This window comes from Aspergillus stella-maris, assembly GCF_047715825.1.
Source record: "Aspergillus stella-maris strain CBS 113639 unplaced genomic scaffold BDV14scaffold_45, whole genome shotgun sequence".
NCBI lineage: Eukaryota > Fungi > Ascomycota > Eurotiomycetes > Eurotiales > Aspergillaceae > Aspergillus > Aspergillus stella-maris.
Window position 1 is genome coordinate 1 of NW_027396839.1, and position 19089 is coordinate 19089.

At 48.8% G+C, this 19089-nt stretch overlaps 8 protein-coding genes across 8 annotated transcripts; 6 read left to right on the forward strand and 2 right to left on the reverse strand.

Annotated features, from left to right (window-relative positions):
- Positions 1-416: 416 nt before the first annotated feature.
- On the forward strand, positions 417-1473 carry BDV14DRAFT_202212 (uncharacterized protein; the record flags this gene model as incomplete). The annotated part of the gene is made up of 3 exons (XM_073773950.1): positions 417-425; positions 471-939; positions 1010-1473. The coding sequence occupies 3 exons, from the start codon at positions 417-419 to the stop codon at positions 1471-1473; spliced, it is 942 nt and encodes a 313-aa protein (XP_073625926.1).
- A 408-nt stretch (positions 1474-1881) lies between these two features.
- BDV14DRAFT_95301 (uncharacterized protein) lies at positions 1882-2482 on the forward strand. The gene has a single exon (XM_073777915.1). The coding sequence runs from the start codon at positions 2077-2079 to the stop codon at positions 2389-2391; it is 315 nt and encodes a 104-aa protein (XP_073625927.1). The 5' UTR covers positions 1882-2076; the 3' UTR covers positions 2392-2482.
- BDV14DRAFT_177306 (CFEM domain-containing protein) lies at positions 1882-3606 on the forward strand. Its single transcript, XM_073769393.1, has 4 exons — positions 1882-2519; positions 2570-2747; positions 2801-3120; positions 3174-3606. The coding sequence occupies exons 1-4, from the start codon at positions 2439-2441 to the stop codon at positions 3417-3419; spliced, it is 825 nt and encodes a 274-aa protein (XP_073625928.1). The 5' UTR covers positions 1882-2438; the 3' UTR covers positions 3420-3606.
- A 1982-nt stretch (positions 3607-5588) lies between these two features.
- Positions 5589-5857, forward strand: BDV14DRAFT_202214 (uncharacterized protein; the record flags this gene model as incomplete). Its single annotated transcript, XM_073773951.1, has 3 exons — positions 5589-5651; positions 5703-5768; positions 5822-5857. The coding sequence occupies 3 exons, from the start codon at positions 5589-5591 to the stop codon at positions 5855-5857; spliced, it is 165 nt and encodes a 54-aa protein (XP_073625929.1).
- A 620-nt stretch (positions 5858-6477) lies between these two features.
- On the forward strand, positions 6478-8319 carry BDV14DRAFT_177315 (carnitine:acyl carnitine antiporter). The gene is made up of 5 exons (XM_073769394.1): positions 6478-6954; positions 7004-7052; positions 7103-7119; positions 7166-7779; positions 7833-8319. Exons 1-5 carry the CDS (start codon positions 6703-6705, stop codon positions 7879-7881), a joined length of 981 nt encoding a protein of 326 aa, XP_073625930.1. The 5' UTR covers positions 6478-6702; the 3' UTR covers positions 7882-8319.
- A 471-nt stretch (positions 8320-8790) lies between these two features.
- Positions 8791-10316, reverse strand: BDV14DRAFT_202216 (uncharacterized protein; the record flags this gene model as incomplete). The annotated part of the gene is made up of 2 exons (XM_073773952.1): positions 8791-9493; positions 10204-10316. 2 exons carry the CDS (start codon positions 10314-10316, stop codon positions 8791-8793), a joined length of 816 nt encoding a protein of 271 aa, XP_073625931.1.
- Positions 10317-11742: 1426 nt separating this feature from the next.
- BDV14DRAFT_210160 (nucleic acid/nucleotide deaminase domain-containing protein) lies at positions 11743-13345 on the forward strand (the record flags this gene model as incomplete). Its single annotated transcript, XM_073775824.1, has 2 exons — positions 11743-12244; positions 12315-13345. 2 exons carry the CDS (start codon positions 11743-11745, stop codon positions 13343-13345), a joined length of 1533 nt encoding a protein of 510 aa, XP_073625932.1.
- A 220-nt stretch (positions 13346-13565) lies between these two features.
- On the reverse strand, positions 13566-15235 carry BDV14DRAFT_210161 (nucleic acid/nucleotide deaminase domain-containing protein; the record flags this gene model as incomplete). The annotated part of the gene is made up of 2 exons (XM_073775825.1): positions 13566-14676; positions 14734-15235. 2 exons carry the CDS (start codon positions 15233-15235, stop codon positions 13745-13747), a joined length of 1434 nt encoding a protein of 477 aa, XP_073625933.1. The 3' UTR covers positions 13566-13744.
- Between the last annotated feature and the right edge of the window lie 3854 nt (positions 15236-19089).

Genomic DNA, 19089 nt, shown 5'->3' on the forward strand with positions numbered 1-19089 from the left:
GTTCTGCTGAATTAGCTGAGACGGTTAGTTCTCAAGTAATCCCCCGAGGTGCTAGGCCTGCTGGTTAGGCACGACGTAGCAGCCCGGGCTCATAACCTGTAACGAATCGTACAGGCCCAGGGGAAGGAAAGGGGGGCAGAATGACGTCTGTATCGACTACACGCACGTAGCCTACTAAGGAGCGGATGCCTTTAACGATAGGGCTCAATTCTATTGCTTCGATAGACTCTTGTTGACGATGTCTTTTTATATCTATTGAGGGGTCGAATCCTCAGGGGGTTGGAGTAGCTTGGCAGCTAGAGATCACGTGGTCTCATACTTTCGTATCACTTTCCAACCTCGACTAGCAGCAAGAGATTCATCTTGACCAGGGCCGAACGCCCTCGTCGAGCACCAACAGCCTAATTATCACAAACATGGACCAGGTTATTGCCAAATAACTCAGTGACGTGCTGATCACCTTCCTACAGCACTCGGGCTACAATGACAACATTCGCCTTCTAGCAGAAGAGCTGAAAGCCGTGTATGATTACGTGCAGCCTTTTCTTCCAGACAGGGAACAGATTGTTCGGCAGTTCTGTCATTATGTGCACTGTACATTTCCATTCCTCCCTCTCGACCTCCGCAATCTCGTTGCGCTCTACAACAGCTTTCGAGTGTCCGTAGATGACGTTCCGGAGAAGCATGGCAGTCTACACAATCTTTGCGCTCAACTGTCGGCTGGCGCAGATATCACGCATCCTGTTTGGAACGCCTTCTTCACAGCCCTGCCATATCTGCTGAATTTCTACGGCCCGTATGCGCAGACGACTCTGTTCCGCGCGCCGCTAGAATTCATCCAAGCGACTTGTCTTGAAGGGACATTCTTTGGGGGACATCCCGGCTCGAAATACCCTGCCTATTTGCGTCGCATGAGCGCCCAGGGAAATTGTTCAAGCGGTGGCCTGCTTCCCCGAGAAAGAATTCCCACAGAATCAGTATCTAACGATCATTGCGTCGCTGGAGGCAGAGCCGCAGCAATTTGTCGCGACGGTGAGCCACCTGCTCTCCTTCTATGGCAGCACATCCGAACGAATCGCCTACCCACTCAGAGTATCAGTATGCAGTAGACAATCTGTGCTGGAAATACTGCGCGAATTGGTCAAGGTCTCGATTGGATGTCGCGATAGGGTTCAGGGAATCGTAGCCCTACAAGCCGACGACAAACTGACCGGTCGCATCGCCGAGTTTTTGACCGGTTACGTGCGATACCATCTTTCTTGCAGTCACTATAGGATTTCGGGTCTGTGCGAAGAGTCGGGGAATAAGCAACTGCTAGGTTTCTACCAAATGAGCGTTGCGACGATTGGAGGTGCGACCGCAGCGAAGTCGGAACCGCAGGATCAAATGCCATTGCCTGCCAACAGATCTACAACGACAGACGGACCAGATGGAGAGAAGCCTTCAATAGTCCAGACCGATCTCTTCATGTGATAAGAGAGAGACTTGGTTGCTGGGCAATAGTTCTGTCGATCCAGCCACCATCAATAATGATGGGCATTATTACTGTGGCTGGTAACCAGCCTGCCGATCGCAAGATCAGCGGTGAAACCAGATCTTGTCGCTTTTCTTGATAAGTGACATTGACAATGTATCATTATTCTTTCAGACTCTGCGATTTGATCAGTAAAACTCCGTGGTCTGACTCGTTCTTTGTTGTTGTCCATGTTGTGATGTAAAATCCCTTGCTGAGCCGTCTTGGGCATCGATGACGGAGACATTGACGTAGCGCGTAGCACAGCGTTGGGGAGCCTTGGTAGAACTTGCTTTTAAATTGGTTTAACTCGTGTTGATCTCACTCGGTGGAGTCTTGCCAGGGCCAGATGGACTGCGCCCATCCCTGTCTGTGATAGCTTGAATCCTAATCTGCATCCAGATCTGGTCAAGCCAGCTGTGGGGGGCTCGCCATCGCCCTATGAGAGGAGTCATCGCAGCACTGTGGACTCTCTTGAGCTTTGCTTTTCCGTGCGATGACCTCAGGGCAATTGGCTGTGGGCCTTCCTCGCCACGTTGGTCGAGCTCCTGCGAGCTCACCAGATGAAGCTATTCGCACTATGTCCAATCACGTCTGCCTCCACAGCTTGGGTAACAGCAGGAAAAGGAAAAGAAAGTCAAGCTCTGCGTCAGAGCTCCTCACTTGTAGAGCCAGAAACTCCGAGCTTCGCACGGGCACGGCTCCAGGGCAGGCGCCACCCAGCCTGCCTGTTGTTTTGCTGCTTCCGATTGCCAATTTTTAAAGACTGCCTTTTCCCATGTCCCCAACCTCTTCTTTCTTCCCATCTTTTGTTTACTCACTCAAGCTCTGAATCGCGTCGTCGCTTCATACCGCGTTATCCATCTAGCTACTGTTAGCCCTTCATACCACTTACTGCCCTCGTCGCACATCTCCCACACACACAATGAAGTCCTTTACACTTCCCTTGGCCTTTTTGGCCACCATCGGTGCGGCCGGCGCTCAGCTGTCTGTCAGCGAGTGTGCTGTATGTTGTCGCTGATCTTTCTATCGCTCACCGCATGCTAATTCCTGCAGAACATGTGTCTGAGCAACATGCTTGCCCTGGCTGGAGACCTTGGATGCGACGACGGCGACCTCGAGTGTCTCTGCGAAACCCCCGACTACCGATACGGTGTTCGCGACTGCACTGCAGAGGCCTGCCCCGAGGATGATTCAGCCACCGTCCTTGCTGCCGCCCTTGAGCAATGCCCTGGTTGGTTTCCTGTCGGATACATCCGATTGCGCTCAGCTAACGATCTTGTACAGGAAACTCTGGTGGTGACTTGACTCTTACCCAAGACCCGACTTCCACCTCTACAGGCTCCGACTCTGAGAGCACCAGCGGTGGTGCTGGCGCTGGCAGCACTTCTGGCTCTGGCTCTGCCACCACTACTGGCCCTGACTCGACTGCCACCGAGACCTCTGGCTCTGGGAACGCGACTACCACTACCATTACTGGTGACGATGGCTCGACCACTGTTATCGGTGTTCCTGTCACCACCGGTACCGATGGCCAGACTACTACTGCTAGCGAAGCCACCACCACCAGCGGTCCCATCGACAGCTCGTCTCCCACTCCCAGCCCTGTGAGTTTAACCTGTTGCTGAAAAAAGTAAAGCAATGTACTAATGCAATGTAGTCCACCACTCCCAGCCCTACCAACACTCCCGCTGCTACCACCATGACCACCTCTACTTCCACTACCTCTGGCGGTGGCTCCGGCTCCGACTCGACCAGCTCTGACGGCGGTGACTCTCAGTCTACCTCCACCGATGACGCTGGCAACGCTGAGAACACCGATGCCCCCACCGGTGCTGCTCCCCGCATGGCCCTCCCCACTGGCATTGCTGGTGCTCTCGGTCTCGCTGCTCTTTTCGTTCTCTAAATGATGATATGATGACCATGCATGATGCCACAGCCTGTCTTGAGCTGACTGGATACTTTTACGTTAATGATGTATGGGGATAATGACTACTACTGGGCCCTAATGTATATGTTATGGCGGGTTGTGTTGTAATGGCCATTAGTACATACTCTTACCACTAATTAATTCACTGATACGATCCTTATGATTTCATTCAACTGTAACCTGTATAAGCGGTGTAGTCAAGGTAGGTCGCATGAGCACATCCTTGCGTCGGAGGACAAGTAGGCGCTGGTGGCACTGTAGCTCGGAGAGAGCCCTTGAATAATCATACGATGTAGCACTTTTGTTTCAGGTTTGTACACTAGTTAGTACTGACGTGATATTCTCTGTTGATCTTAAGTTTCTTGGTCCTTAAAATAACTCAGTCAAGCCGAGTATAACATCTAACCCAAGGGTCTCTGAAGCCTACTAAGAGAAATATATATCTACACATCGGAGGCAAAGCTTAGCAGAGTCCCACAATGGTATGCCCATTTTAGCAGTTGGAAACTTTATATTTCTGCCAGCCAATAGCCACTCCATCATAGACATGCTACACACTCCGTAACTGAGATCACCCTGCATGAGTTTCAAGAGCCCTTCAATATTCCAGCCCTGCAGGTGGTTAATAGCTGTTTATGCCTTAGGCACAAGCACAAATGAGAAGCCGGAGCAGGGAGAACCTGGATTCCGGGCGCGCGGAGAAGAAGTGCGCAGCTGCCTTGGTGCCTCGTGTTGATGCCTTGAATGGCTGGTTGTGCCGAGGTAAATTGTTTGTTGCGGGCCCGTCGCGACACCACAAGAGACCAAGAGAGTGACGTTGTACACTGTGTATTATTATTATTGCGCAGGGGACCTTACACTAGACTAACTTGCTGATTACCTAGATAGAACTTGAAACATATTCAAATGGTAGTCAATTGTCTGAGTATCGGCGTCCTCTGCCCTCTGCTGGACAATGGCTGCGCAGAACTCCATTCCATGACTATCTCTTGTCTCGTGTCTCCGGATACATCGTCATTGACCTGTCGGGGGTTGCTTGGCGTTCATCTGTGTCTACCGTCTACTTACTGTTTGCAAAGACTTAGTGTCATTGTACAAAGGTCCAAGGTAATTCTGTTCGGTATAGCGGCGGGCCGTTGGCGGGCCGGTCGCTTTTGCGATGGGGTATGACGATGGGGTACGGGGCAGGGGATTCGGTATAACGAAGTGAGACAATAACACTCTGCATCAAGTGGCTCAAGTACCTGTGCTTCTTGAGCCTGTGGCCAGGAGCGTCGAATTGTCCAGAATTTGCAGATCGTGGCACCGCATTGTCTCGACTCTCGAGTCTCTCGACTGCCAATGAGTCGTTAGACGCTCAAGAGTCAAGACTTGTTTTCGTTCACAACATACCGTCAGCACCTCAAAAGAACGTTCCATAGTACTCTGTTGTTAACTAACGATCAGGAGATAGATAGTTGACGTGTATTTAGGGGATAGTGTACCCCCCAGGGCTGATAGTTTGGGTGCCAAGGACGATCATAATCGGGGCCAACTATGGGGTGCGGGTGAGGCGTCTACCGGTTACGGGGTACCGCTATCCCGAGTTTTAACATGCAGGGAAGCTGCAGAAGTTAGCAAAACAAAACAACACGGCTTTATCACAGCTACTATTCCAGACTCATCTGGAACATACATAGACTGCAACAACCTGAACCGCCTCTCCAGTGTTAACCGACGATCCGGAGCCAGACGGATGTAGACAGTGGACTGGTGGAGCAATGTTATTATCCACATTTAGAAAACCTCTGCACGTCATGGACTGCCGCAGGAGGGTTTCAAGCACGCTAAGGAAGCTCAATGGGTATGTTTTGGGTGCCTGGTACTGATTGTCGCCAGGAACCGGTCATCCAGGAACGTAACCGGTCACGGGAGGAATATCATAACCATGGATGGTAGGTTGCGCTGGAGACTTGCGTAAGAGGGCCGCAGGATGGTTAATCATGAATGGGGCCGAGAACGAAGATGTTGCGCGTTGGGGGGAAGGGGAGGGCATAAATATGGCGCTGTATCTTGGGATTGAGAAGCCATCTTCTCAAGCAATCTTTATCACTTTAAGAACAACCCATTGAACCTACCTTTCTACCTTCACAACACACCATCACAATGAACTTCTCGTGGCTCGCTACCCTTGCCCTCGTCGGCACCGCTGTTGCTGCTGGCGGCAAGGTGAGTTCAACTTGAACAGATCGATCGAACGCCTTCAGCTAACAACCACAGCTCCCCACCGGTGCTCCCTGCTCCAAGGACGGAAAGATGGGCACCTGCCAGTCCGGCCTCTGCATTGTATGGGCCCTTCATCCTGCGGTACCGCGATATGATCACTAATACCCTCCCAGCAAGAGCCCAACGCCGCCCAGGGCAAGTGCAAATAAACGCATCGATGAATGATTAGCGCATTGTATATCAACGGACAGCTGGATCTGGACATAGGACCATGATGTGATTGGAACTGGGTATATATTGCTGTTCTGTATATAAGCAATTTATAGCACTGAATGCTATGCTGAACATTGACTGAGTATCTTCATGTGATTGTCTTGGCATGCGACCGGGCTTAAGGTTGTGGTTGACGTGGATGGCCGCTGAGGCTTGAGCGGCTGAGGCGACAGCTGCGCCGGGGCTCAGGCGGAGGCTTTGGCAGTGGATTAGATTCCCGTCGTCCGGAATTGGTTCCTCTGGGTCTTTGGAGGCGGATCAAAGGCACCGTAGGGTAGACGTGGAGGCGTTAGTCCATCTGAGTGGCGCTCCGTTCATCCGACTGAGTATGGCTGGGGTCTGGCATGAGATAACGTCGGTAGGAGTCTTCTGCAGGGAGAATGCCAGTAGCCAACAAGGACTGGACGAGCAATTAAGCATAATTGAAAGTGCAGATATCGTCAGAATAGAGCATAGTTGCGCACTTTACAGGCGGTGCCCCGGGGAACCTCGACACTCCCAGGAAGCCGGACCGGAAGACCAATAATCCGAGCCGAGCCGAGGCACAGCGCAGTTCCCAGATTCGGCTTCCGGCCTTGTGCTTGCTGGTCACGCTTTCAGCTTCTTTTCTTCCTCAGCGCCGTGTTCTTTGGAGTTTTTCTTCTTCTCTACCTTAAAGATAACTTCAGCAGCAGCACCACCTATCTAACTCTCTGTCTGCACATATCCTTCTCCTCTAACACCCTTTTCACCTTCCTACCGCCTCCACCCGCCTCCAGCCGATCTCCGCATCCCCGCCATCATGTCCTCCGCCGAATCCCCCACCGCCGATGAGGTCCAGGAGACTCTCAAGAATGTTGAGACAAAGGCCATCAGCCAGACCGCTGCGCAACTCCGATCCTTCGCTGCTGGCGGCGCTGGTGGTGTTTGCGCTGTTGTTGTCGGTCATCCCTTTGATCTCGTCAAAGTCCGCATGCAGACTGCTGCGCCGGGGCTGTATTCCGGTGCCATGGATGTTGTGAGAAAGACCATTGCCCGCGAGGGTCTTGTGCGAGTGAGTTGTGAATCCGTTGTGAGAATATGCGGGTAATTGACAAGCCCAGGGTCTCTATGCTGGTGTTTCGGCTCCTTTAGTCGGCGTCACGCCTATGTGTAAGTAGCCCATTCCTCCGGTTTACGATAAAGCTAACATTGTATTTTAGTCGCCGTGAGCTTCTGGGTATGTTAGTTTTCAATGCGCCGCGAAGCAGCACTAACAGAAACAGGGATACGATCTAGGAAAGACGCTCGTCAGCAGCTTGTCCGAAGTCGAGGTCAAGCACAACACACCCCAATACACAATCGGCCAAATTTCCGCCGCTGGTTTCTTTTCCGCCATCCCCATGACCCTCATCACAGCCCCCTTTGAGCGCGTAAAAGTGCTCCTTCAGATTCAAGGGCAGAACCCGCCACCACCAGGCGAGAAGCCCAAGTACTCGGGTGGTATGGACGTTGTCAAGCAACTGTACAAGGAGGGCGGAATTCGAAGTGTGTTCCGTGGCAGCGCAATGACGCTCGCCCGTGACGGTCCTGGATCCGCCGCCTACTTCGCCGCATATGAGTACATCAAGCGCTCGCTAACACCCAAGGACGCCAATGGCAACGTTACCGGAGAATTGTCATTACCCGCTGTCCTCGCGGCCGGTGGTGCTGCTGGTATTGCGATGTGGATTCCTGTCTTCCCCGTCGACACAATCAAGTCCCGCCTGCAAAGTGCGCCTGGCAAACCTACGATCGGCGGAACGATTCGCTCGGTCTACGCAGCGGGTGGCTACAAGGCTTTCTTCCCTGGGTTCGGACCGGCGTTGGCACGTGCTGTTCCTGCTAACGCTGCTACATTGTGAGTTTCTCTTCCTTTACCCCAGAAACTGCGGGAGGCTAATGACGTCATAGTGCTGGTGTCGAGTTGGCACACAAATTCATGAACAAGCTCTTCGACTAGACGCAGCGATCGTTTGATATATACTTCGGGATCTGTTTGATTTAGCTAGAGAAGAGTGTCACGATATCCATCCATTTTCACGGCGTTCTATTCCTCTATATATACGCCTTAGAGTGACCTTGCAAGACTTGCTAGTTCATTATCTAGACCTTTGAGCAATTCGGAATCTTACTTGCATCTATCTGCCTGGGAGTACTTGTTCAGAAACCTGTTAGCACGGTGGACGTACTCACCTAGTGGGTAAATCCTTCAACCAGCATCCCGTCAGGGAAATTCCAGATCAACTCCATTGTACCATAGTCCTGGTCCTCGTCATTAGCAACGGACACACTGTTCTCTCCTACTCAAACCATGCTGCGGGAAGGTCACTGTTTTACGCGGTGTCGAAGTTCAGAGGTCGTCGGATCATATGCCGTAGATAGTATGGAAACTCAAGGCTTCAATAATGGTAATTACCTTCAAAAATTCAACGGCAGGGAGATAAGGAGACGGGACAAACGAACAGATACCTATCAGACAGAACTTACTATTTTTTTCGAGGGGAATGTCGTTTCGTTCGTTATGTTGGTGAGTGAGTTAGTGAGTGAGTGTACTACTACCAGGAAACAGTGATGAACTGGAAGATTTCCATAGGGTTAGGGTTACGAGTCGGTGCAGCAGATATAGTCCGGCTGGCTTTAATGATTTGTGGAAGTCGAGATTGTTTATGGGAACGAGTAGTGGAGACTGGCTATTCAGGGCAGTGGCCACTCTCCGGTACTGCACTTTATTGTACGCAAGGGCATATGCCGCATCAACCTGGATAACAAAATAGATCTGGACTTGGCCATGGTAAACCATAAGAGATGTTGGTATTATGCTAGGATACACGCTGACGATGTTAAGAACCCAGGAGATACCTGGCACCCATCACTCCCAAGAACGCTTCTCGAAATCAGGCCAATCTCTCATCCATCTCAACTCGTCAGGTAGCGCCTGCTCATGTTCCGGACGCATCCGGACAAAGGCACCGACATTATCCAGCCAAGCCTGAGAGTCGAATCCGAACGCATAGCCACCGGCTGCACTGAAATGAACAGCGCAGGAATAGAGTTGCTCAATCTGCGCAGTATTCGGTCCGTCCGGCACCATGTAGCGTAGGATAGTCTCGCCGTCGACTTGGTGTAGGGTGAGAATTACGTCGCCGCGGAGGATGTCGATGTCTCGGGCGCGGAGCATGCCGATGAGGTCCACGGGGTTGACTTGTCCTGGGATGCTTCCGCTGGGGATGGCGAGTGTTGTCTGGATTGTGGCGTCGTCATGGTCTGCGGTGACGGTAGGCACTGCGGTGGAAGTGGGTGTTGCAACAGGCTTGATGTTCCAAATCTGGGTGAGAATAGCAAGGCAGTCCCCTTTGGGGAGCTGATTGAGCCAGCTCTGAAAGGGCCTGAGGTGCACGAAATTAATACCGGGGTATTGCTGGAGAGCCAGGAGTTTCAGGAATAACATGTCAGGATTCTGGATGGGCTTGTCGTTGTTGTGAAGGACTTCCCCCGTTACCGAGTCGACGTAGTCGCTGGCGAAGTCATTGCTGGCGTCCGCAGCGGCCAAGGAGCCATTTTCGGTGCTGAGTCTGTCCAAGGTTGAAATAGTCAAGGTTGGGCGGCTTTAGTTCTGCGCGTTGTGGGCTGAGCGATGGGATTTTTCCTCAGGCTGGATTTGGCCTGGAAAGTTCAAATCATCCGGGATCTCCCCGTTCACCCAACGGACCCAGTCGATGTTGTCAGACGCGAATGTATAGCGGTGAAAGTGTTTCGGAAGAGCAGTAGCGTCCTTGTTTGGATGCGTGTTGCTCGTCATTCTGGATGAAGATGAGTGGTTCTGGGGCTTGTGTGCTGAAAAGTGGAACACCTTGCTGCATCAAGAGGATGCCGCAGTTTTCTGGATGAGTTTCGCAAGGGAAAGGACAAACCAGGATATTCTCTCAAGTAATGCTATGAGTATTCCGAAATCTCGAGATTGTGGTCGACTAAGACGTTGAGGTAAACGGAGAAGCTTCCTCAGAACATCCTGGAGGCAAGGGGAAAAGAACATGAGAAAAGAAAGAGTAGGTAGCAGAGAAAAGCGTCAAGGAGGGGCATCAAAGACCTAGTGATAAAAGGCTTGTTGAAATCGCAATTGAAAAACAAAAACAAAAACCCCTGTTGTTCACAGAATGCGTCCTGGGTGAATAACATGAAATTATATTGACCAGCAGGTGTTTTTCGTCCTTTCGTCTATCACCATAAGAGTTCAAAGACATCAATAAGAAGATCAATCAGATGTGAAGTGACAATAGTTTACATCAAGCGTGTTTCCAAGTAGACCATCGGATCCAACGGATGGACCGGTAGCGGTTGCATGTTGATATTCGTCCTAACACAGATTTCAGTAGCCAAAGATGGGATAAAGACCATCGGGAAAGATTAACAAAGATTCTTGGCATAGAGACCAAAGAAGCAAGCAAAAATATTTGGGGTTTTCTAGGGCACAGTCGAAGAAAGCTTGCCGTGGTGAAACCATATGGAAGCTGGCTGACCTTGGGCAAGAATCGCAATGGGCGAAGCATAATGTGAGTGGACTGATCCGGATATTCACGAGAGGGCCTGTCTCATATTAGCGGTTGGTAGCACTATCGTGTTTCCTATGCAATCCTGCCAGTTGAAAAGGATTATCTCCGGAAAGATAAATGGCACAATTCAGAGGTCAATGGGCTTTTGTCTCTGGTCCTATAGTATTTGGTGACAATTTACTGTTGGTGAAGGTGCGACGTGATGTAACAAAACCCTTCTCACAGGTCAGAGACTGTCACTCAATTAAGATTTTCAAGGAATGAATCATCACCAGTAAAAACTACTGCGCTCTTGAGAGGCCGAATCCGAAGGAATCCACGGAGGGTCTAAATTGATCATGGTACGAGAACAGACAAGCAGTTACAAAGGATTGTCAGGAGTATGCAGACTTAACCGCAGTCATGGGTGGCAGAAATAATAGCATTGACGCAAATAAAGCCATTTATCGGACTTCAAGATGCCCACTCTCTCCGTTGTTCCTTCCTACGGTGTCTAGGTAAGCGAGGGTTGTTCTTTTCTGTTCCTCTGAACTTGCCCTGACGTACCTTCCCAAACATGAAGTTACAACTAGAATATGAGGACCTGTAAAATCGACGCCGAAAATGAGCGCTACTGAGGCCATAAACGGCCGCATTCCCACCCGTATGTTTCAGCGGCGAGCAGCAGCCTAGCTGTCCTTACGTGCTCAGAAGCCGCACAGCTCATATGTGCGAAAGGATTTCAGATAGGTAGAGGAGCCTAGAATTTGGCCTCAAGGAAATAAAATCTCGAATGTAGTTGAGCCAATCCCTTGAGAACAGGATTTGTACCGTTTACACTCTTTGGTGTCTCTATCAGAGATCAGGCAGCAATGCAGCTGTATCTCTACCACGACCTTATCATCTTTCTCGGAGTACGCTAGGATCGACCGACAATTTGAATGTCTCAATGGTGGTGTACGTCAGGACTATGCTATTGGACGAAATTCAAGAATGAGGGGTAGAGGCTTGGATGATAGGTTGTTCGAGGGGCATAGTCAAATCATTACCTTTCAAGCGCCTATATAAGACAGTCCCCCTTCCAGAATAAATCAGCTGGGAGATTAATGAGAGCTTCTCTAAAGCATCTGTATTCTGCGTTTGTGTTTCGAATTCTGGATTTTACCTTAAATTACCGTCAAACGTCCAAGACCTTGCGCATTGCGCCAAAAAAAAAAAAAAAAAAAAAAAAAAAAAAAAAAAAAAAAAAAAAAAAAAAAAAAAAAAAAAAAAAAAAAAAAGTGAGAGAAAGTATGGTCCTCACTAGTCAATATAATACGCACAAGCCGAAAGAGCTTCGTCGATTTTACGAGCCCCTTGGAATTCTGTACGAATTAACTATGAGAGACCAAATGAAGCCGCGCTCCGTTTTCTCGGTCAGTGCTCGTGGGATCAGCATCATGCAGCGACGCCGGGATTTTGTCGATTCAATTGCATTCATCGGTGCCTATAGTAAGGAGTGTGAAATTGCTGTTGCTCTAGAACGGCAGCCAGATTTGCTTATCGTTCGGGTCGCGGGCACTGGAGAAACTGAAAAGATCGTTGTTCCCTTTTTAAACGACCTCTTAACCGCATTGTCAACCGTCGTAAAGTCAAGCATAGATGATATAAGGGGCGAACTGAAAGATCGCATTGTCATCCACTTGTCAGACATGGCGCTGGATTTTGGTCAAGAGAAGATTTTTGCCCACTACATGAAAATTGTGCAAGATATTGCTCCCGTGTGCTTGGCAGATATTGCAACCGGGCTCAATGGTATGGAGAGACCATGAATCAAAAATATGCCTTGCTTTTACTCATATCGAAAGTACTGACGGCATTATAGAGGCGGCTGGAGATTGCCTTCGTTTCAAAGGCTGGTTCCAGGATAAGTTCTACAAAAACGGTGCCATTTTGACTCGACAAGATATGAGGGTCCTAGCAAGAGAGTGCTTGCATGCTCGACAATCTGGGCAGTTGGAACTTTTAAAGAAGTTCACGTTCCAGGGGAGCGAGCACGTCACCTATTTTGAGAAATTTTATAATAAACTTGCGAACCTGAGTCGGACTATCGATATGGTTTCCAAACTGTATGAGTCTACTGTCGCTCTGCGTCAAGATCTTGCAAATGATCTTGTGGCAGAAAGCCTACCATCCTCACCAAGTCTGCCAGTTCCTCTTCTCCCCAATAAACTGTCCATGGAGAGCATTTCGAACCGAATGTTCTCAGACTCATCGAAAAGAGACGATTTTCTTCAGAAGCTTCAACAGATAACCCCTCCAAGTTTGGCCGAAGCCTTGGTGTATCATTCAAAGGAAGTAACTGAAGTGCACCCCGAACTAATTGTTATAAATCACTTTGACAGACTTCCCGACGGCGGGTTCCTCGATGAAGGCGACAAGTATATCGGATGTACAAGGCCAAGCTGTTATCTATGCCATCTATTCGTCTCTTACCATCCCGCAAGGTATTCTGGGATATCCGCAAACTCCAAAATTTGTCTGAAATGGCGTTTACCGGATATCTGGCACGAGGAATGCAATGCCATGACTCGTGCCGAATATCAGAAATCCATACTCCGGAAGTTGATCAATACAATTCGAATTGAGCTGGAAGAAAAAGTAAATAAAGAGTGGATGCTGCAGTCTCATTATTCGGAGTGGGAAGCTCAATGGACATTACCTGTTGATGATGATACTGTTGCCTACGGCTCACCACCATCCAGTCCAAAGTTAACGTCTGCCTCCCGAACCGCCTCCATCAGCCAAGCTACACAAGAGTCGGTTACTAAATCAGATAGAGCTTCTGATGCGGATAAGGCTAGCGATGAAGATGCAGAGGATATTGTGTTATTCAAGGGCAGATGCAGGCATTAGTCCTACTCTTGTCCCTATTTTCCAAGCCATAAGGCCGTTCCTTTGAACCTCTACCAAAGTCAAATTATGTTAGCTACACTTATATTTATGGCACGCCTATATAAACTTTTTCAGAGGGAAATTAGGACAAATTACTCTGCCTGTTAAACTATATAGGGAAGGAAGTATCAGCACACATATGAGGCCCCAAGAAAACAGGCGCACTCAGACCCGTATAATAACCAAGTTTACCAGGATCTGTACGGTCAAGAGCGTTGCAGCAACATATCTAGCGATCTTCAACACCAACACTAGAGCATAACACCACCGTCATCAAGGTCAGCATCGCATCCAGAACTTTCTTCTGTTTAACATGATAACGTTAGTATCTAATTTCTCCAAATATATTTGTTAACACGGCTAACCTTCGCTTATTTTTCGGATCAAAGCAAGAATCGAGTCGTCGAGCCCCTTTGATCTTCTTGCTCTACTAATGTCGACAACTGAACTTTCTCCTGCTGTAGAGTCCGCGTGGAATTTTCTCGGAGCCAACTGCCGACGTACCTCGTGTCGAAGTTCGGATCGAAGGTCCTCTGCAATCTGACGGAGAAAACGAACATGTCGAGCATACTTATCAGAACAATTGCGATCATTGGCTTGTACAATTGGAAGAGCCCACGCATGGTATACCTTTTGGTGGGTCGGGGGGTGTGTATATTTACCCGGGTGTTGACAAATATATCGATAGCAAAGGTAGCATGCCGGCTTGCTACAGCCAACGTATTTATCATTGATATCAAGGAATTCCCCGCTAGTCTTGTCCAGGTAATCGATCAATAGAATCTCTGCGTGGACTCGTACTTGGGTCTTCTCCCACGGCTGTAGCGACTGCTTTATTTTCTCCATATTCAGGTCATAGAATTGGTCAAGGTGATGGTAAAACTGATTCCTCTCATCGTCTCCGGGGAAAATGCGCGTCACAATTTTTTTCAGAGCCCGGTCATTTAGCTTTGGAAGAGGTATGGGCTTCGGAGTAGATGCTGGAATCGGTTCCACAATAAAGCCTCGCTGAAAGACTTGGCGTAAAGAGATGGTGGCATGTATCATTTTCTTGAATAGCATAATATGCTTGCCCAATTTGTAGAGCAACTTATGTAGTCGCTCATATTCAAGGCTATGTTCATTACCTTGGCTCGAAAAGTGCTTGAGGATATCAAATGTCTTGTTCTTTCGTTGATCATAACAAAGACTCGAAAGCTTAGGCATGTCACATTTCGCTAGCCCGTCGCCGTCTGTTTGAAATGTCCTCTTAAACCATTGGTGAAATATGGCAAGATCCAGATTCGGGTTTTCTAAACCGAGTAAACATTAGAACGAGAAGCGATGAAGCATGAATTCGAAAACCGTACCTCCGGTTATCCCGGATCTGTAAATACGACTCCATGTCGTAACAGCGCGTTTATAGTACGTGAAGTTTTTCTCGCTTGTAAACTGCAGCACCTCATTCAAAAGACCAGTAATCCTCTCTGCTTCGCTTGGAGGCGACGGTTCCTGCATGAATGCGTATGCCAGTCTCTGCACAACGTTGAGCACATTACTTTCCAAGAAATCAACCACCTTCCTGGGGACTTTTGCGTTGCTTGCAACCCAAAGGATGACTTTGGTTTCCCTTTGACCTAAAGCCACAGCAGTGACACAATCAGGGTCACTCTTGTAGGCGCAAAAGTATGCGATCGCGTCTGCAAAATCTCGCCGGCATTTCGCAAGGTCAACACCATCACTTTCAGCAGAAAACATCGGCTTGATTCGATTACCCCTCACAATATTTAGAGAGCGGGAGAAGCAGATGATTGCGTAGAAAGCTTCGACATCACCAGGGTCCTGTTCTATCACATTCTTCCTGGTAGGCATCGAATGTATTGTTCTTTTCATCTGTTGGCGCGGATATACTGGAAATCAACAGCAAGTGTTGCCGGTGAAAGTGCTCCTTTGAATTCAAAAGGGCGGCCTTTATCCTTGCTATAATGCTAGCCTCCCCACGGAAAGGCTCTATAGTTTTATATTTGAGTACAGTAGGGGTATTTTGCAACGTTGCGTTGTTTTACTCTGCTTCTCCTTGTTCTTCTACGGTTCAATATTACGACCTCTATCATGTAGTCTTCTTGGCTCGACCAATGGACATGGACTGTGGCTGTGAAGTACTCAGAAAGGATCATCGAGATTTCTGACAGTTGTAATTTTGAAATGCCCTTTTGAGCACGCATGAAAGCCTTGACGCCATCGTTTTCGCATTCCCTGGCAATTCACTCATGTATTGATGCCTAAAATCATTACCTCGAAGCCTGATTATGACCCAAAAGACTAAGTGTAAGTGTACTAGCCAAAGACAATTGCTGGACCTTCCTGGAAGCTCTTATCAATTTTCGGTATCCTCCAATCAAAGACGCTATCTAACCGAGGATGCTCTGTATAAGGGTGACTACATTGAGCACCTAGCAAGGTGACGTGTAACACATCAATATGCTTGAGATTCGCCTTACACCCCCCTCTGTGGCTGTCTCACGCCCACTAAGCTGCTTGAGAGCCCGGCCCATCACCCTGTTCTAGTGGCGGCGGAGGCAGACTCGCGCAACCCAAATCCAATTAATAAGGCCATAATAAGCCCCATGTTGGGTACATGCAGTAGCCTGTAGCTGCACCCTCGTTCTTCCTTTTTGTTGCTCTTCGGTGTTGGCGCCATGAATGCTTCTTGGCTTTTGGACAAGGATATTGCTCCTCCACGCGCTCACCCCGCTTCATGCCCGTGACAGCATCAGTAGGAAGAAACTAGACGCCCAAACCCAGCCGCAGAAAATACCCTGTTGACCTCCATATGTCAAAGCTCCCTGATCAGAAAATTGTTGTTTTTTATCTACCACATCCAATTCTCCTGGGCAGGTTACATAACATAACCTAACCTACATCATGTTCTCCACACCAAATTTGAGGAATTCGAGCTCTTCAGATTCGTTAGCACCTACAAGGACAGCTACTATAATAAGGAGGGGAAACTTAATAAGGAGGGGAAACTCGAAGAATGAACAGCAGTCATCGTGCTCTAATCCCGAGCTTCCCACTCCGCCCGCCAGCCCGGCTCACAGTGCACAAGAAGTCGGTGTCCCGAGCAAGCAATCAGCGGACAGCACAAGTATATCACCCGACAAGAAGCCATTAGATGGCATGGATAACTTGGACATTGGAAGTCTCCAAGGTCGGTTGGATCTTGATGACTGGAAATGCGGATCTCAAACGAAAACAACGGGTAAGCCTTGCAACAGGCGAATACCAGCCGAAAAGCAAGCCAAAGCCCTTACTAGGTTGCAATCATTAGTCTCCCTTCAGTCATTAGAGAATCTTGACAAAGAGCTGCGTCTCTTAGCAACAACAGTACATTGTTATCAACACAACCACGACCCGAATCTAGATCACCGGGTTGAGCAATGGAAAGCAGCGTTTCCGCAAGGAGACATTGACTTCGAACCAAATGCGGCAATTAGTGCTAGGATCATGAAGGTATTGGGCGAAGTATCTGTTCGTTGCGTGGGAACGACATCGGACGTGGCCTGCAGTGACTATATGGGGGGTCAGAAAGTCCAAAATTGTTCCAAAACAATACAAGAGATTGTTAAACCGGAGATATACTCACACAATGACGAGCTTGAGTACTTTCTTCAGGTCCTTGCAGAAAATATGTACTGTCATGTTCACAAAAGCCAGAGTCCAAAGCAGGTGAAAACTTGGAGGTTGGAAATTACAAAATTTCGCGATGCGGAAGGCTTGGAGCCCTCTTTGATGACAGAAAATAAAGGCCATCTTATCTCAGGCCCAGCTCAAGCCAAATCAGCGTTCATGAGAGTGTCAACCCCAAAGACGATTAGTTCCAGTTTGTGCAATCGAAGCACACCAAAACCACGGAATGCGAGATCGGTCTCCCCTGCTGAATACTGGCCAGAGATATACGACACAACCCTTTTCAAGATTCTACCTTCAAGCAGGTTTTCTATGCGGCAACCAGTACCCAGCACATTGCAGAAAGCGGACCGAGGAGCAGGCTTCTTATACGCATACGAGGTTGAGGGGAACAAGGGATTTGTTAAAATTGGGTACACCACTCGCTCAGTGAAGGACCGTCTAGACAAATGGTCATTTGATTGCAACAGAGCCTCAAAGCTTATATACCCGACTTCTTTCAATACGAGTGTGGCAGTTTCAAATGCTGCCTATGTGGAGCGGCGATGTCATGCAGAGCTGAAGCGCCAGAACATTCGAATCTATTGTAGTGGCTGCCTTAAGCCGCACATAGAATGGTTTAAGATTTCCCCTTCAGAAGCGATTTTTGTCATCGAAAAGTGGTCTAAATGGATGAAATCGCAATCTTACCAGCCAAGCTCAATTGATTCCTCGGATGAATGACCGCTTAATCTAGAGGAGGAATAGAGATTGAAGGATTTTGTGGATGACACTGGGCACTTCTCGACCCTCCCTTTGAAGCAGAAGAGGGTATTCACAGGTCCTCGCTTTACAGAGCCAATCGAATACAGAAGGGGCGACAGCTGCTTGCTCATTGAATGGATCGCGAGCCGTTCTACCACGCCTCGCATTTTCGGCTCCAGCAGTCTGGCCACACTTCATGAGGCTGAAGACCATAAACTTGCACCTTTCCCATTTCCCCATTGAAATAGCTTGGCAAGGTCTCACAACAAATCCCGGGATACAAAACCATCTGTTGGATCATTTGCTCCAAGTCGCACATTGAGAGAAGCCCTAGCTCATCGCTAGGCCTGCGCCGTGAGATTTTAGCGTGACGAAAGGGAGATCCTCGGAGGGTTTCCAAGTGAGAGTCAACAGACCTGCAGCTCTTTAAGGTCCCCAGGAGATATCTCGGGATTATACCGCTTCAACCGTCAGCACCAGGCGCCCGCCGTCGACCCTGTCCTCGATCCTTTATGGCATGATGTTAACTGAATTGTTTTAGGCAGAATGAGGAGAACTTTAGCGAGAGTACTCTCAATTAATTGAGCTGGAGTGACACCGCGCACAGATATTTCCTGTACGTGCTTTACCACCCTGTCTTGTTTATGTAGCTACTCAGCGAATACCGACTTAGAGGATGACCCCACTTCGCCTACAACACCCGACCGGCGCTTAATGCTTGGTGATATTCTAGCTTTCTTTGAATGAGTCGCCGCACCCTTCGTCTACATCTGATAACCTTGGATATGCTACTTCAGCTCGACATAAGACAGTCAAGGGTCCAGAGCTTGAGCTGAACTCCAGTTGCAAGAAAAAACCATCGCTGGGTTCGAGAAAAAAGACATTGTTCAAAGTGAGCCCCGCGTCGGCTTGAGAGAGCGGCAATCAGAGTACGAAATACCGAGACTTATAGGGCTATGCCTAGTAACTGCACAGGGCGCGGCAAATAATACTTAACCGGAATATACGGACATATTGATCTCGGAATTCAGCTTGCATACAAACACGGTCGGGCCAATGAAAGCTTCGATTAGCATTTCCTAGTTTGTTTTCTCAAGATTGCTCGAGATTGCCCTGATCCACAGCACACTGGCCCACCAGCGACCCGCCCATTCTATCGTGAATCAGGCAAGAGTCTACAGTACTCTCACTCAACTCAGCCCTCCATCATACGATGGGTCTGGCAAGGCTCGATCGGATTTCCCGGATTAATCGATCAGTGATCGAGAGGTCTTGTATAGTACATTTGGCAT

Excerpts from the sequence above, each read along its gene's own strand:
- BDV14DRAFT_177306 (XM_073769393.1), top strand. The coding sequence starts at position 2,439 with ATGAAGTCCTTTACACTTCCCTTGGCCTTTTTGGCCACCATCGGTGCG. Across the intron at positions 2,748-2,800 it reads CGCCCTTGAGCAATGCCCTG|GAAACTCTGGTGGTGACTTG; the intron begins GTTGGTTTCCTG and ends GATCTTGTACAG. Across the intron at positions 3,121-3,173 it reads CGTCTCCCACTCCCAGCCCT|TCCACCACTCCCAGCCCTAC; the intron begins GTGAGTTTAACC and ends AATGCAATGTAG.
- BDV14DRAFT_177315 (XM_073769394.1), top strand. The coding sequence starts at position 6,703 with ATGTCCTCCGCCGAATCCCCCACCGCCGATGAGGTCCAGGAGACTCTC. Across the intron at positions 6,955-7,003 it reads CCCGCGAGGGTCTTGTGCGA|GGTCTCTATGCTGGTGTTTC; the intron begins GTGAGTTGTGAA and ends TGACAAGCCCAG. Across the intron at positions 7,780-7,832 it reads CCTGCTAACGCTGCTACATT|TGCTGGTGTCGAGTTGGCAC; the intron begins GTGAGTTTCTCT and ends ATGACGTCATAG.
- BDV14DRAFT_95301 (XM_073777915.1), top strand. The coding sequence starts at position 2,077 with ATGAAGCTATTCGCACTATGTCCAATCACGTCTGCCTCCACAGCTTGG.